At 41.5% G+C, this 13,253-nt stretch overlaps 1 protein-coding gene across 1 annotated transcript in view; it reads left to right on the forward strand.

Annotated features, from left to right (window-relative positions):
- MYO10 (myosin X) overlaps nt 1-13,253 on the forward strand; it is a 519,868-nt gene that overhangs the window by 330,796 nt on the left and 175,819 nt on the right. Inside the window, exons 18-19 of the mRNA XM_078687614.1 lie at nt 124-232; nt 688-768. Coding sequence (XP_078543740.1) covers nt 124-232; nt 688-768 — 190 coding nt within the window. The remainder of the gene's footprint in view (nt 1-123; nt 233-687; nt 769-13,253) is intronic.

Raw genomic sequence — 13,253 nt, forward strand, 5'->3', positions numbered from 1 at the left:
GGCTCAGCAGAAAGACATGAAGAAGCACTTGATTACTGCAGTTTTGTGCCATCGTAAATATTTCTGCTGATTGTGGTTAGATGGTATCAACTTGATTTTTTTTTATTTTCCACCTGTTTGCAGACTTGATTTCATCTATGACCTGTTTGAGCATGTTTCGAGCCGTAATAGCCAAGACACGCTTAAAGGCGGGAGCAAGCACCGGAAGCTTACAGTCAGCCTCCAGTTTAAGGTTTGTACATGCCCACTATGTTTCACCTTCGATGTGTATGCATTGAATGAACACAGTAAGAAACAGGCATTCAATCTTCAACCAAGCAGTACCATTGGTGAGTTTCTGGTCCTTCCACTAGATGGCCCTCTGGGAGTTAGCGGCATATATGAAAAGCCTGTTAACGATTAATAGGCCAAGTGATTCATTTCAGAAACTGTTCAATTAATGGTATTACTCTTCGGCATAATAAGCAATGGGTTGGTGGAATGAGAGAGTGCTGAATACTTGTTGCTAATTTTGGACTTTTGTGTACATTGGCAGATGAAAAAGGAGTTATTGTTTGCCACAAAACACTAGTAATGACTCACTGAACAAGCGGGGATGCTACAATGTATGCGATCTAAAAAGTGCTCCAAAAAGTAAACATGTTTGCACAAGACCTTCTTTCTAATTCTTGGTCTTTCTTATCTCAGGACTCGCTGCATTCCTTAATGGGCACACTGAGTTCTTCTAATCCGTTCTTTGTCCGCTGCATCAAACCGAATTCACAGAAGGTAAGTTACTTTTTCAGCAGACTGCTGTAGTTTTTTACAATGAAACACAGAGTTACTTCAAGCTGTGCTTTTGGTTCTTTTTGTACAATCCAGGTTCAGCTTTGTTGTGCACCCTGTCCTAAAACCATGTTAGTGGTGTCCTATTTTAGCGGTTACAGTTCACAGACATGAAACTGTAAACTAACGAGGAGTCAAATGTATTTTTAACACAGCTGTGAAAGTTGGTTGCTGCTATGCAAGACTTGGACATGAGGAAAGTGATAAGATCCATGTTACATCTCCAACACGTTAGTCTTCGGCAGTTTTCCAATAACTTTGAGATGCTTTAACATACAAGACTACATTTTTATTTCTGTGTCTTTTATGGGGTGTATTTAAAAAGTAAAAACATATATCCCCCAAAGGGATGAAAAAGCCTATACATAGCAACAGACTAAGCAGCCAACACGTGAGGTTTCAGAGATGTTTACTTACATTTACAATGTGAACTGAGGATGATAAGGCTCTACAAACCCGTAAAAGATCAGAAACAGAGCAGCAAGGTGGGTTGAGCCAAGTGAGGGAAGTAATTCTATGTAGGAGGGTGGGTAAATGAAGGAATTTAGAAAACACTGAGATGCTTAGCTAGGAGTGTCTTTAATGATCTGTCCCCTTTTTAGTTCGAGCCTGGGCAGCGCATGCGCTGCTGCCAGGCATGCAGTATTGGAGTATAGACTTGAAGCCCCGCCCACACTCCGCCCATATTTTTTAATTGGCATCATCCTTCGTAAAAGCTGGCTTCGTTTTTAGGCTTGCTAGTCCCTTCTAGGTACAGCCTTGTCTGCATTTGTTACCTCCCATAACGACCGGACCTTTTACTTGTCTTGTTAACACGGTTTGCTTTATCTTGGCGGTGACCACTATTTTGTTTCATGATTTGCCCCTATTCCACCCACTATGTCACAGCACGCTGCCCGCATTTAGTTTATTGTGCTATAAGCAAATTGTAGTATGTGTCGGGTCGAAAGCTTTAAGGAACTTTAAGCCCTTACAAACTAAGGTAATGCTTTAATACAGTAGGAAAGCATTATAGTTTTAAAAAAAAGGTAAGCATTGCAAATATTTTTATTAATGTGTAGTACAGCCTTTATTGACAGATTCTTTTTGTTGGCACTTGGGTATACTTTGTAATTTATTTTATCACATAAATGCCATGGTATGTATGTGCTTAGCAAATCTGGGTGTTACAGCATACCTTTAAAGAATCATGTGGTAGAGCAATGGTTGAAAGTAATTTCAATGTTCAAACTACAAAGAGGGTCAAGAGGTCAATGTACAAGAAACTAAAAGGGAAGACAAGGGATTAGTAAAATGAAGTATGGTGGCCATTTACATCGTACACAGCACAAGCTGAATTATCCTGCTGCTTAAATGATAGGTATGAATATTGCCCAAATCAATTATACTCATTTTATTGCTTGTTCCTCTCTATCTTATCTCATCTTGCATTTAAAATAATAATAATCCTAACGGGAAACAAGAACATAAATAATCCATGGTAGCATTTAGCAAGTGTTCACAAGTTTACATCTCATTTCCGTCTCTACAAAGATTCAACTTCTGCAGTATAACCGTGTGGTGTGCAGTGCCTGCCTGTTATAAAACATTATGAGTCCGGAAGCAAATATGAGCCCGCCAGAGACAGTTATTCCCACATTCCAGATCATAAGATTTTTCTCAGCTGACACATTTTGATTGCTGCCATGACTTCTATTGATGCAACAATATACATGTCTCTTTGTGGCAACTAAGGGTCTAAATTACAGTTTGGCGGGCAGGAGACTTTGTCCCAAACACAATGGAGTACCGTACCTGCCAAACCGTCAGTCAGCCTGCCTCATTTAGAGACGGATAGACCTTAATTATTGAGTGAGCGGAGCCCCTGTTGGCTCTGTCAGAATTCTTCCTCCGGAGGGATTTTAGATGGTGCAATGCCCCTTTATCTTGTTCATCACAATTAGAAAATACCTGGCAGCGAGGGACAGGATAAAAACAATAATGATACTTCACATCCATAATACCCTGGGTGAAAACTGACAGGGTCTGGGGGTAAATATTTTTTTGCTTTTCTGAAACAAACTCCAGATTTGGGAGTTGGTGTCTGGAAAAAAAAATTCAAAAGTTTGGTGGGCTGCCAGCAAACCAACAGCGGCTGTCTACTAAACTTTTGTACCTTGAAAAGAACTGCTGTGATGGTGGTTGCCTTCAATGCACAGAGATTACTTTTGGGCTGGCAGTCATCTCTAAATCTGGTGGGTGGAGTACCATTGAGATGGTGGAATGAATGTCCACCCTCATCCTGATGGACATTACTCTACCTGCCGGACTCTAAAATATGGCCTAATTCTTTTTGTGCCAAGTGCGAGAAGCCATTTTTTACAGTGATGCTTCCACAAAAGTTACAAACTGAATAACTCAGGTTCTTATTGATATTAAACAAAGTTATATGGCACGTTTAGGTGTGCCCTTCATCTTTCAGCGAACCTGTGCAACATTAATTGCAAATTAGTAGTTAGACAATTTTTCTCCATGTTTTCCAAAAGCCTTTTCAAAAATATAAATATTGACTTTCCCTTAGGAGTGGAGTAAGTTTCTGTTATTTGGGGAATTCTCAAATGTTTCCAGTAAAAGGCCCGACCAGCTGTAAAAGTTGTATATTCTCCAGAGTGATCCAGTACAAAAATAGTGAATTTCTATTCATGCAATTCAAAGGCATTTCTGCTAGCATAAATATACATAGTGCCCATCTACACATGGGGAAATGCAATTGCACTTTGAATTTTATTTTTCTTCGCATGGAAAATATTTTAAACCCTTTCATTACATACACCCCAAACAATTTTAGTGTTGTTCCCATCCCATTTGCATGCCAGAAATTGATAACTTCTGCTGTTGACAGGGCTGATTGCTTCCAGGGTGTAAACAGATCACGTGAATACACACAAACATGTACATTTGTGCATGTTACCAAACTTCCCTGGGTATTCTCACCCTTCAGCATCCATTCCCCATCCCTGGGAATCAATTTAGTCACACAAACATATGCGTTGAGTTATCTTTTTGCATGTTATAAGGGTTTCTGTTGGTGCAGTGCATGACAGTACTGCTGATTTAGCTGTGCTTTGCCCCAATATGACTTTGGAGATGTGTTGTGCTCATAATAGTGAGAGGGTTATGTGTAGCATGTAACCACGTGTTTGTGACATTGGAACGATGATGTGTGGTGGTGCTGTTGGCTATAGCGTATTTTCAGATACCAGAGGAAACCCAGATATTGTATACTGGAGGGGCGTTGGATGCATGTGATGAGGCTTGTCTACACTGTATGATTTGTGGTGAGTATTGGGTTGGGTAGGGAGTGCATCCAGAAATTACTATTTTTCAGTCCAGAGCTGTTGTAAATGCATGTGTGATACTAGGCTTTGCCTCCTGACAGTGCTTAATTTGGGGGGCAAAATAAGTGCAAGGGTCAAACGTCTTTCTCAGAAGCGTGCCACTGCAGTTGCCTAATATTTGAATTGCCAAAAACCAAGGTTGGTTATTCTGGAGTCCATCTCATGCCTCTTTCACCCATCATCATACACTCCCTGCCACTTTGTGTTACTCTTGCAGGTTTTTTTCATCCCAGCTTATTCACTTAGTTACTGTTTTTCCATTTTTATCTCTCTCTTCCTTCTCCCTTTTCTGCCTTTCTCTCTCTTTTCCTGAGTTAAAGTCGAATGATTAAAAACAGGTCCCGGTTCCCAAAAATGAGCGCCGTGGGCTTTTCCTGCAACCACCGGCTCAAATCCGGGCCTGGTGGCTTAGTGGACTATTGCTCCCACTGTAAACGTGTGTGTTCGACCTCATGGTTACAGGTTCAAATCTTGTCTGGTCTGCTCACCCTTTCATCCTTCTGAGGCCGATAAAATGAGTACTATTCAGTTGGGTAATAATAAACATCTGTTATTCAGTGCCAAGATACCCATGGGTGTATGTGCACTATACAAATACACCTGTTATATTATGTCAAATTAAGCCCTGGCTTCCGGTGAAGGACCCCACTCAACTTCACTACGGCCCTAGGTTTCTGTTATCTTTACTAAGCTCTTGAGAATAAATTACTCAAACCTATTGTTATACAGTGTCTCTGATGTCCATGTCCACGTTTATCATAGCTTGCTGTTAGTGGCAGGCCAGATGTTCCTGACCTGTACGTCTCAAGAATAGCGAAGCAATCCTCGAATCAATTATGGATTATGTAACACTTCATACTACATTTCAGCGTGTCCAAGCACTTTATCTGGTGGGTAACAAACTACAATGTGGGATAGTGGTGGTCTATTTGTGGAAACTCTTTGGTATAGTGCATGAATAACGAGAGTGCTACTCGTTTTCTGTTTTGGGCTGCAGTGCTTCATCGGGGGATGGAAGGAAGATGAGTGAGTGTCTGGGCGCACTCAGAATCTACTAGCTAGCTGCTATTAGTTAAATCCCAATTTTTATTTTACTGTGATTTATGGTGACTACCAGCATCTGTTAATCCAGCTCGTGTACTGGTTACAGCAAATGTGATGCAGAGAAATAGATACATACATAATAACCATAGGGTACATCAATTTACCCTATTTGTATAGGTTAATTTGAAGTACCCTGTATAGTATGATATTTCCTTGCCCGGGTAGTGGAGGGTGATTAGGGCAAACCCCAATGATTTTCTATTGTTGGATAGAGCACATAGGACATTCACTTTATAAATCTTGATGGTCTAGAGAGGAAAGAGAAGACATAGATCCATGTGGAAGCAGTGCTTAATTTGTGAAAGAGTGCAAGTGCCCAAAGCTCTGCTCGGTAGCCAGTTGCTGATACAATTAAACATGGGTGCACCAAATACGAAGGCTGGTAGTCGTAAATCTACTACCAAACACCCCTGCCCCTTTTCTCACTCTAGCAGGTTCCTGCTTTCTCCTTTTGTGACGGTTTTGCCATCTTTCCCTTCCTTCGCCTTTCTGATCTGTATGTTTTCCCCTCTTTTGCTCTTGGAAACATCTGATGTGGGAAAGAAGTAAGGGTCCCCAAAAATAAGTACTGCTGCCGCCCACCTTCAACCACCAGTTCAAATTAAGCACTTTGTGGAAGGACTGCATTAGAGTCACCCCTAATACAGGTCATTGTGTGCTTCTTACTTCCCTTGACCATGTTCCTCTGTTGCAGTATCTCTATTTACCAGTGTTTCCTTTCCCCAAATTTCTCAAGGGCTGAGTGAACCTTTCCATTTTAATCCAAGACTCAGGGGCTCAAAGTATCAAACAGTATCTAGGAAATTGGAGAACTATCAGAACCGCACAGGGGTTTGCACTGAAAACAAGAGGACAAAGCCATGGAACTAGAAATGTGGGCAAAGTAATGAGGAATAATCACCACACAAAACAAGGGGAATCTCAGTTTTAATGTCGGTTGGTTCTAGCATATGGTTGCTATTTCATGTGCCCTGGGTGATAGATTCTACAGTGGCCCCCCCGAAGGAGTAGTCCCTTACTTCAGAGAAGTTATTTGTCTTACACCACTAAAACAAATATGATTTATTTTCTAGATGGTGAAGCGGACACTGCAGTTATGCATGCATTGTTTTTTCTTCAGAGTTCTTATTGCATTCACATAGACTGCTTGTTGTGATGTTAATTCATGTCTTTATTCTTTCTTTATCCCTTTCCTGCTGTTCAGCCTGGTTGTGTATGGAATGTGATGACTGCATAGAATGGTGGGTGCATGATCTTAGGCAGTTGGTGTCAGCAGGCTGAGCAGTAAGGAGACTGCTCCTGGTGGGGCATACTTTATGCTTCATTACTATCTTGGCTCTACCTTAAGCTTCTTGTAAGTCAATTACAAATAAAGATATAACTTGGAACCTACAACCTGCCTTCCTGAAGGTTCTTACTTGCAACACTGCTTTGCTGTAGGAGCCTCGCCATCATTTCGGGACTCAAGGCGCACACAAATTCTGACAGATTTCAACCTGTATCCTTCCAGTTGGGAAAATCTAGTAAGGTTTTATAACTCCTCCTTTGTTGGCAGGGTCAGTCTTATTTAATTCTTCTTGAGTCATCTACTTTATTTTCGAGGTCGGCATTGTATTTGAGTCATGTCCACGCCACTTAACAAACAAGACCATTCTACAATTACGTACCTCGCAGTGTGAGCTGTGTTAATCAATCAAGGCCTTGTACGCCAGAACCTGTTCGCACTTTATGCATGTATTAAGGGTAAAACGCAAAAATTGCATCTGAGGACTTCTCATAAGAAGTTAAATCTGACTGTTGCACTATAGTACCTTCAACCTATGTATGATAAAATGGCTACTTGCATGGATTCCACTCTGCTGGAAAACAGTTTGTGGGATTCAAAATAGTGTAAAAATAGGAGTCACCCTTGCATCCGAACCATGAGCCCAGGCCAATGATGCCTATTTTATCAACAGCCATTGCTACATCTTGAATCCCTACCTCTCAGGTTGTCCTTATCCAAGCTGATTATTCAAGTAAATAACCTCTACCTCCTGGTCTGGTTTGTACACTCAAAACTCTGTTTTCTCGAGATGAACCTAACAAAACTTCCCTGCCTTCATTTCTTTAACTTTCTCGCAAATGGTGAGTGTAGCAGCCTTCTTAATATTGGGCAATATTTGTCCAGAAATACTTCTAAAACATTCTAGTTATTTATAACTTTAGGGCTGTTTGGGTATGAAAATCTCCGGACACACGGGTCATTTTCAAGTACACAGCACAGGGGGTATGGTTTTGCTGAGGGGAAGCCTTGAGGCAAAAAAGCAGATGAGAATTACGCTCATATGCATTGGATTAGGGTTAAGAAACTATGGATGTCACTGTCACTTTCATTACACTTATACTGTATGCAGTTTATCCTTTGTGTACTACTTTTATATCCATGAATTGAGCTCTTAAATGCTTCCTTGAAGGTGAATAGGAGGCTATTCTGTTTGCTTTCATGGTAGTGTATTTTAGAGTGGTGTATGTGGGAAGTATTTTGATAGATGTGTGAGGATGAAGATGTGCTTAAATCATATTGGATCAAACGTATGGCTAAGCCGAAGCATGGGGTGTACCAAAGAGCTGCAAGAGAGATAGTCATATTTCGATCCACGTACCTCTTTCTGCGAGTGGATAAGTATTGTTTGTGCATGGTTTATTGAGCTTGTAAATCGGTCAGATATGTTTTTGAAGGTGTAAATCAGCCTACCAATTGCATGTAAATTAAAAAGGTGCCTTGTTTCACATTGAGGGGAGTCGTTGTTAATTTCTCACCCTTTCACCCGAACATTATTTTATCTTCTACTGCCATGGTTCTCTATCCATCTCAGGGACACACCCAAAAATATTGCATGACGATCATAGCAGATTTCTAGTACAAAGGAAAACAAGCATTGCAAATGCAATAGGTCTCGCCTTTTAATAAGTTAAAGCCATTTGCTTTGCTAATGGTATTGTATAGCAAAGCAAATGGCTTTAACTTAATGAAAGGCAAGACCTATTGCAATTTTAATTACACTGCTTCTCTCGCACACACACGGGCTGAGTACCATTGTGAGCCCATGGTTGGATGGAAGGATGGATTGTTGAGCGGATTGGGTGAGCGAGTGCACACACTGATGGATAAATGGTTGGATGAATCAATTTTGGAGCAGCCATATGATGGTTGGGTAGCCTGAGGGGGCAGGACGGCTTCTCGATGCTTTAGTAAGTTGGTAGGGGTGCAGGATGGATACATTTACTAAATGGAGGATAGATACATAAACATATGGATGAACAGAAGAATGGACGGATTGATGGATAGGCAGATATATAACAGTTGATGGGTGCCTTGACTGAAATGGGTGGGTTGGGTGGACGGGTTGATGGACGGATGGACATCCTTTTCATCGAGTTGTGGTATGTTCTTGGGGGAGAGGGCTACGATCCGATCTGTACATGATGTGTATCTCACCTTGTGTAGTGTGGCGGACGTGTCTATAAGGTTGTGGACAGGGCCGCTGAGTGACCCTTGTCTCAGTGGCGAATCCTGCTCTCTGGAACACCTTTAATTACTGGAACAGGCCCGAATCCGATAAGCCGTTTCATCAAACGCAGCACTAAACACACAAGATGAATTAAAGGCAAGGCCTGTGTGTTGTTGCAAAGGTCACAGTACCCAGCTATGTCCGTAGGTGGGAATCGTGTCATGGACAACACTTCGCAAACAAATATTTCCAGCACAGTGTGTCCTATAAGTGTTCTTGTAGAGATGATAGATAAAAGACAGATAATAGATAGAAGATAGAAAGTTAAAAGATAGATACATAATAGATAGATAGAAGATAGATAGATAAAAGATAGATGGAAGATAGATAGAAGAGATAGATAGAATATAGACAGATAAAAGATAGATAGAAGAGAGATAGATAGATAAAAGATAGATAGATAAAAGATAGATAGAAGATAAAAGATAGATAATAGATGATAGATAAAAGATAGATAATAGATAGATGATAGATAAAAGATAGATGATAGAAGAAGTTAGATAGATAATAGATAAAAGATAGATAATAGATGATAGATAGAAGATAGATAGATAATAGAAAGATAGATAGAAGATAGATAAAAGATAGATAAAAGATAGATAATAGATGATAGATAAAAGATAGATAATAGATAGAAGATAGATAGATAGATAGATAAAAGATAGATAAATAGATAGATAATAAATAGATAGAAGATGGGTAGTTCTCTCTCTCTAAAGCAGCTCTGCTTGCCTGGTTTCTCTGGCTCTACAGCAGCTCTGCAGAACTGGTTCTCTGGCTCTAGATCAGCTCTGCTGACCTGGTTCTATGGCTCTAAAGCAGCTCTGCTGACCTGGTTATCTGGTTCTAAAGCAGCTCTGCTGACCTGGAGGATCTCTGGCTTTGAAGCAGCTCTGCTGACCTGGTTCTCTGGCTTTGAAGCAGCTCTGCTGACCTGGTTCGCTGGCTCTAGAGCAGCTCTGCTGACCTGGTTCTCTCCCTCTAAAGCAGCTCAGCTGACCTGGTTCTTTGGCTTTAAAGCTGCTCTGCTGACCTGGTTTCTCTGGCTCTACGGCAGCTCTGCTGACCTGGTTTTTAGGCTCTAGAGCAGCTCTGCTGACCTGGTTCTCTGGCTCTACAATGGCTCTGCTGACCTGGTTCTCTGGCTCTACAACGGCTCTGCTGACCTGGTTCTCTGGCTATAAAGCAGCTCTTCTGACCTAGTTCTATGGCTCTAAAGCAGCTCTGCTGACCTGGTTCTCTGACTCTAGAGCAGCTCTGCTGACCTGGTTCTCTCCCTCTAAAGCAGCTCTGCTGGCCTGGTTTCTCTCTCTTTACAGCAGCTCTGCTGACCTGGTTCTCTGGCTCTAGAGCAGCTCTGCTGGCCTGGTTCTTAGGCTCTAGAACAGCTCTGCTGACCTGGTTCTCTGGCTTTACAACGGCTCTTCTGACCTGGTTCTCTGGCTCAAAAGCAGCTCAACTGACCTGATTCTATGGCTCTAAAGCAGCTCTGCTGACCTGGTTCTTTGGCTCTAGAGCAGCTCTGCTGACCTGGTTCTCTGGCTCTAAAGCAGCTCTGCTGACCTGGTTCTCTCCCTCTAAAGCAGCTCTGATGGCCTGTTTTCTCTGGCTCTACAGTAGGTCTGCTGACCTGGCTCTCTGCCTTCAGAGCAGCTCTGCTGACCAGGTTCTTAGGCTCTAGAGCAGCTCTGCTGACCCGGTTCTCTAGCTCTAAAGCAGCTCTGCTGACCTGGTTCTCTGGCTCTAGAGCAGTTCTGCTGACCTGGTTCTCCGCCTCTAGAGCACCTCTGCTGACCTGGTTCTCTGGCTCTAAAACACCTCTGCTGACCTGGTTCTCTGGCTCTAAAGCAGCTCTGCTGACCTGGTTCTCGCGCTCTAAAGCAGATAGATAGAAGATAGATAGATAATTGATAGATAGAAGATAGATAGATAGATAATAGATAGATAAAAGCCAGATAGAAGATAGATTATAGACAGATGATAGATAACAGATAGATAATAGTTAGCAGATAGATAATTAAAAGATAGATAGAAGATAGATAATTGATAGATGATAGATAAAAGATAGATAACAGATAGAAGATAGATAGATAGAAGATAGATATATAATAGATAGATAATAGAGAAAAGATAGCTAGAAGATAGATAGATAATAGATAGATAGAAGTTAGATAGATAAAAGATAGATAGGAGATAGAAGACAGAAGATGGATAGATAAACGATAGATAATAGCTAGATGATAGATAAAAGATAGATAACAGATAGAAGATAGATAGATAGAAGATAGATCTATAATAGATAGATAATAGAGAAAAGATAGCTAGAAGATAGATAGATAATAGATAGAAGATAGATAAAAGATAGATAGAAGACAGAAGATGGATAGATAAACGATAGATAATAGCTAGATGATAGATAAAAGATAGATGATAGATAATAGATAGAGGATAGATACTAGATAGATAGATAAAAGATAGATAGATAATAGATAGAAGATAGATAAAAGATAGATAGAAGATAAAAGATAGATAATAGATAGATGATTGATAAAAGATAGATAACAGATAGATGATAGATAGAAGATAGATAGATAAAAGATAGATAGCTAATAGATAGAAGATAGATATATAGAAGATAGATAGAAGAGATAGATAAAAGATAGATAGAAGATAGATAAATAATCAGACCCCCGCTAATCACATATAGAGGCATGGATTCGCAAATTTAGCGGCACAAATATGGAAATTTAGCGGCATTTTTGCGGCACTTTGTTTTACTCATAATCATTCATTTTCAGCCTTGAGTCTATGGAAACTGTTTTAGCAGAGTATTCCACTTTGAATAGGCAACCTGGAATATGGAACAGATGAAGCAGCCCACAGGTGAAGGCTGTTATCCCATGGAAACGCAATTCTCCATTTACTTTAGCTCCCGGAGCTTGCCCCCCCATCCACAGCGGGGGGGCTGTTTTACCCCACTCTGTCGAATTTGTAAGTGGATTAAAAATAGCGAGAACACGTAAAGGGTTCGTTATAAAACCACTTACTTTCCTTGTGTCCCATCTCTCTTGTGGAAGCGTGTAGACAAGTGTGTGCTGCCCTTAAACATGTGTGAAGGGTGCAATTAGCCATGTGTGCACACAAGCATGTTGGTGTCTTTAGACGCGCAGGCACGAGGTCAGTTGCACTCGAATATATGTGAAATGTGTTAGTGACCCTGGCTAAGTGTGTGCCAGCGAGATCCGGTGCCCATCGTGTATGCACAAGTGTGCAGGAGCTCTCATGTCGGTTGTCCGCCGAGGGGGTACAGATAAGGGTACTAATGCGCAGGGAGTCTGTACACCAGGGGGCTGGGGTCTCCATCAGCGCCCAGGATGCTATCACTACCTCGCCGCGCCTGCGTGTATCAAGGGTCTCTGGTGGGAAGGGCAGGCTGACCGTGAATAAACATGTTCATAGGAGTAAAGTAAAAGGGTTCATTTAAGTTTTAAGATGATGGTGAAGCCAAACCCTCGCTGTGCCACTCTTACACATAAACAAGAAACAGCTGAGCTGAAGCCTGAAGGGCGGCTTTAAGTTTAGCTACTTATGGTACAGACGGTGCGGGACCAGCGTGTAGGGTTGCAAGCAGCTCCGGGAGTAAGAAAAGCACACAGGGCGCGATCTTTGAAAAACCGTTCAACAGTGCCCGCACGAATCCAGCAGCTGTATGTTACAGTCCCATTGGTTAAAAAAGGCGCAAAAAGTTTCACTTATGGCGGTATATTATTAGGATGTCTTGTTTTCCTTTGCCTGACCTCAGACTCCTCTGTCTGTGAATGAAAGTCAGGCATTGGAATGTGTAGAAATGGCAGCATGTCTTACATGTAAGGGTAGATCATCCTTCAAAGTCTACTGAGGGGGGTCTTCCACTCCCCTCCTGTCCTGACACTGGGCCACTGAGTTCAAATCCCTATAAGATCTTCAAGCAGGTAGGTTTTCACCAGAACATAAGCACAATAAATCCGATTGTTCGCTTCTGTGCAATATAATGGAAAACAGTGATACTGGAGAATGACTATGTGTATGTGGTTTTTGTTGTTTTAAATACACCTTTCGGCTTATAATGCCTCGCCACAAACTCTGATGTGTTCTAGATACTCATGTATTTTTCACCTACACACAAAGAAAATGTGTATTCAGGTATGTGTCCATCAGTGGTGCAGTGCCACCACCGCACCACTGCGCCACTGATGGACTCCACCTGCTCCACACGTCTGCAATTATTTGTAAGCCCGTTTTCACATGACTGCCTGAGGCCCTGCTTAGTGTTTACTTTTCAGAGGGAGGTGGAGGGTGAGTCTAGGGATGTGAGGGAAGGTATGCTGTCACAATAAGAACAAGACAGGCTTCG

Source organism: Lissotriton helveticus, chromosome 4_1 (genome assembly GCF_964261635.1).
Source record: "Lissotriton helveticus chromosome 4_1, aLisHel1.1, whole genome shotgun sequence".
NCBI lineage: Eukaryota > Metazoa > Chordata > Amphibia > Caudata > Salamandridae > Lissotriton > Lissotriton helveticus.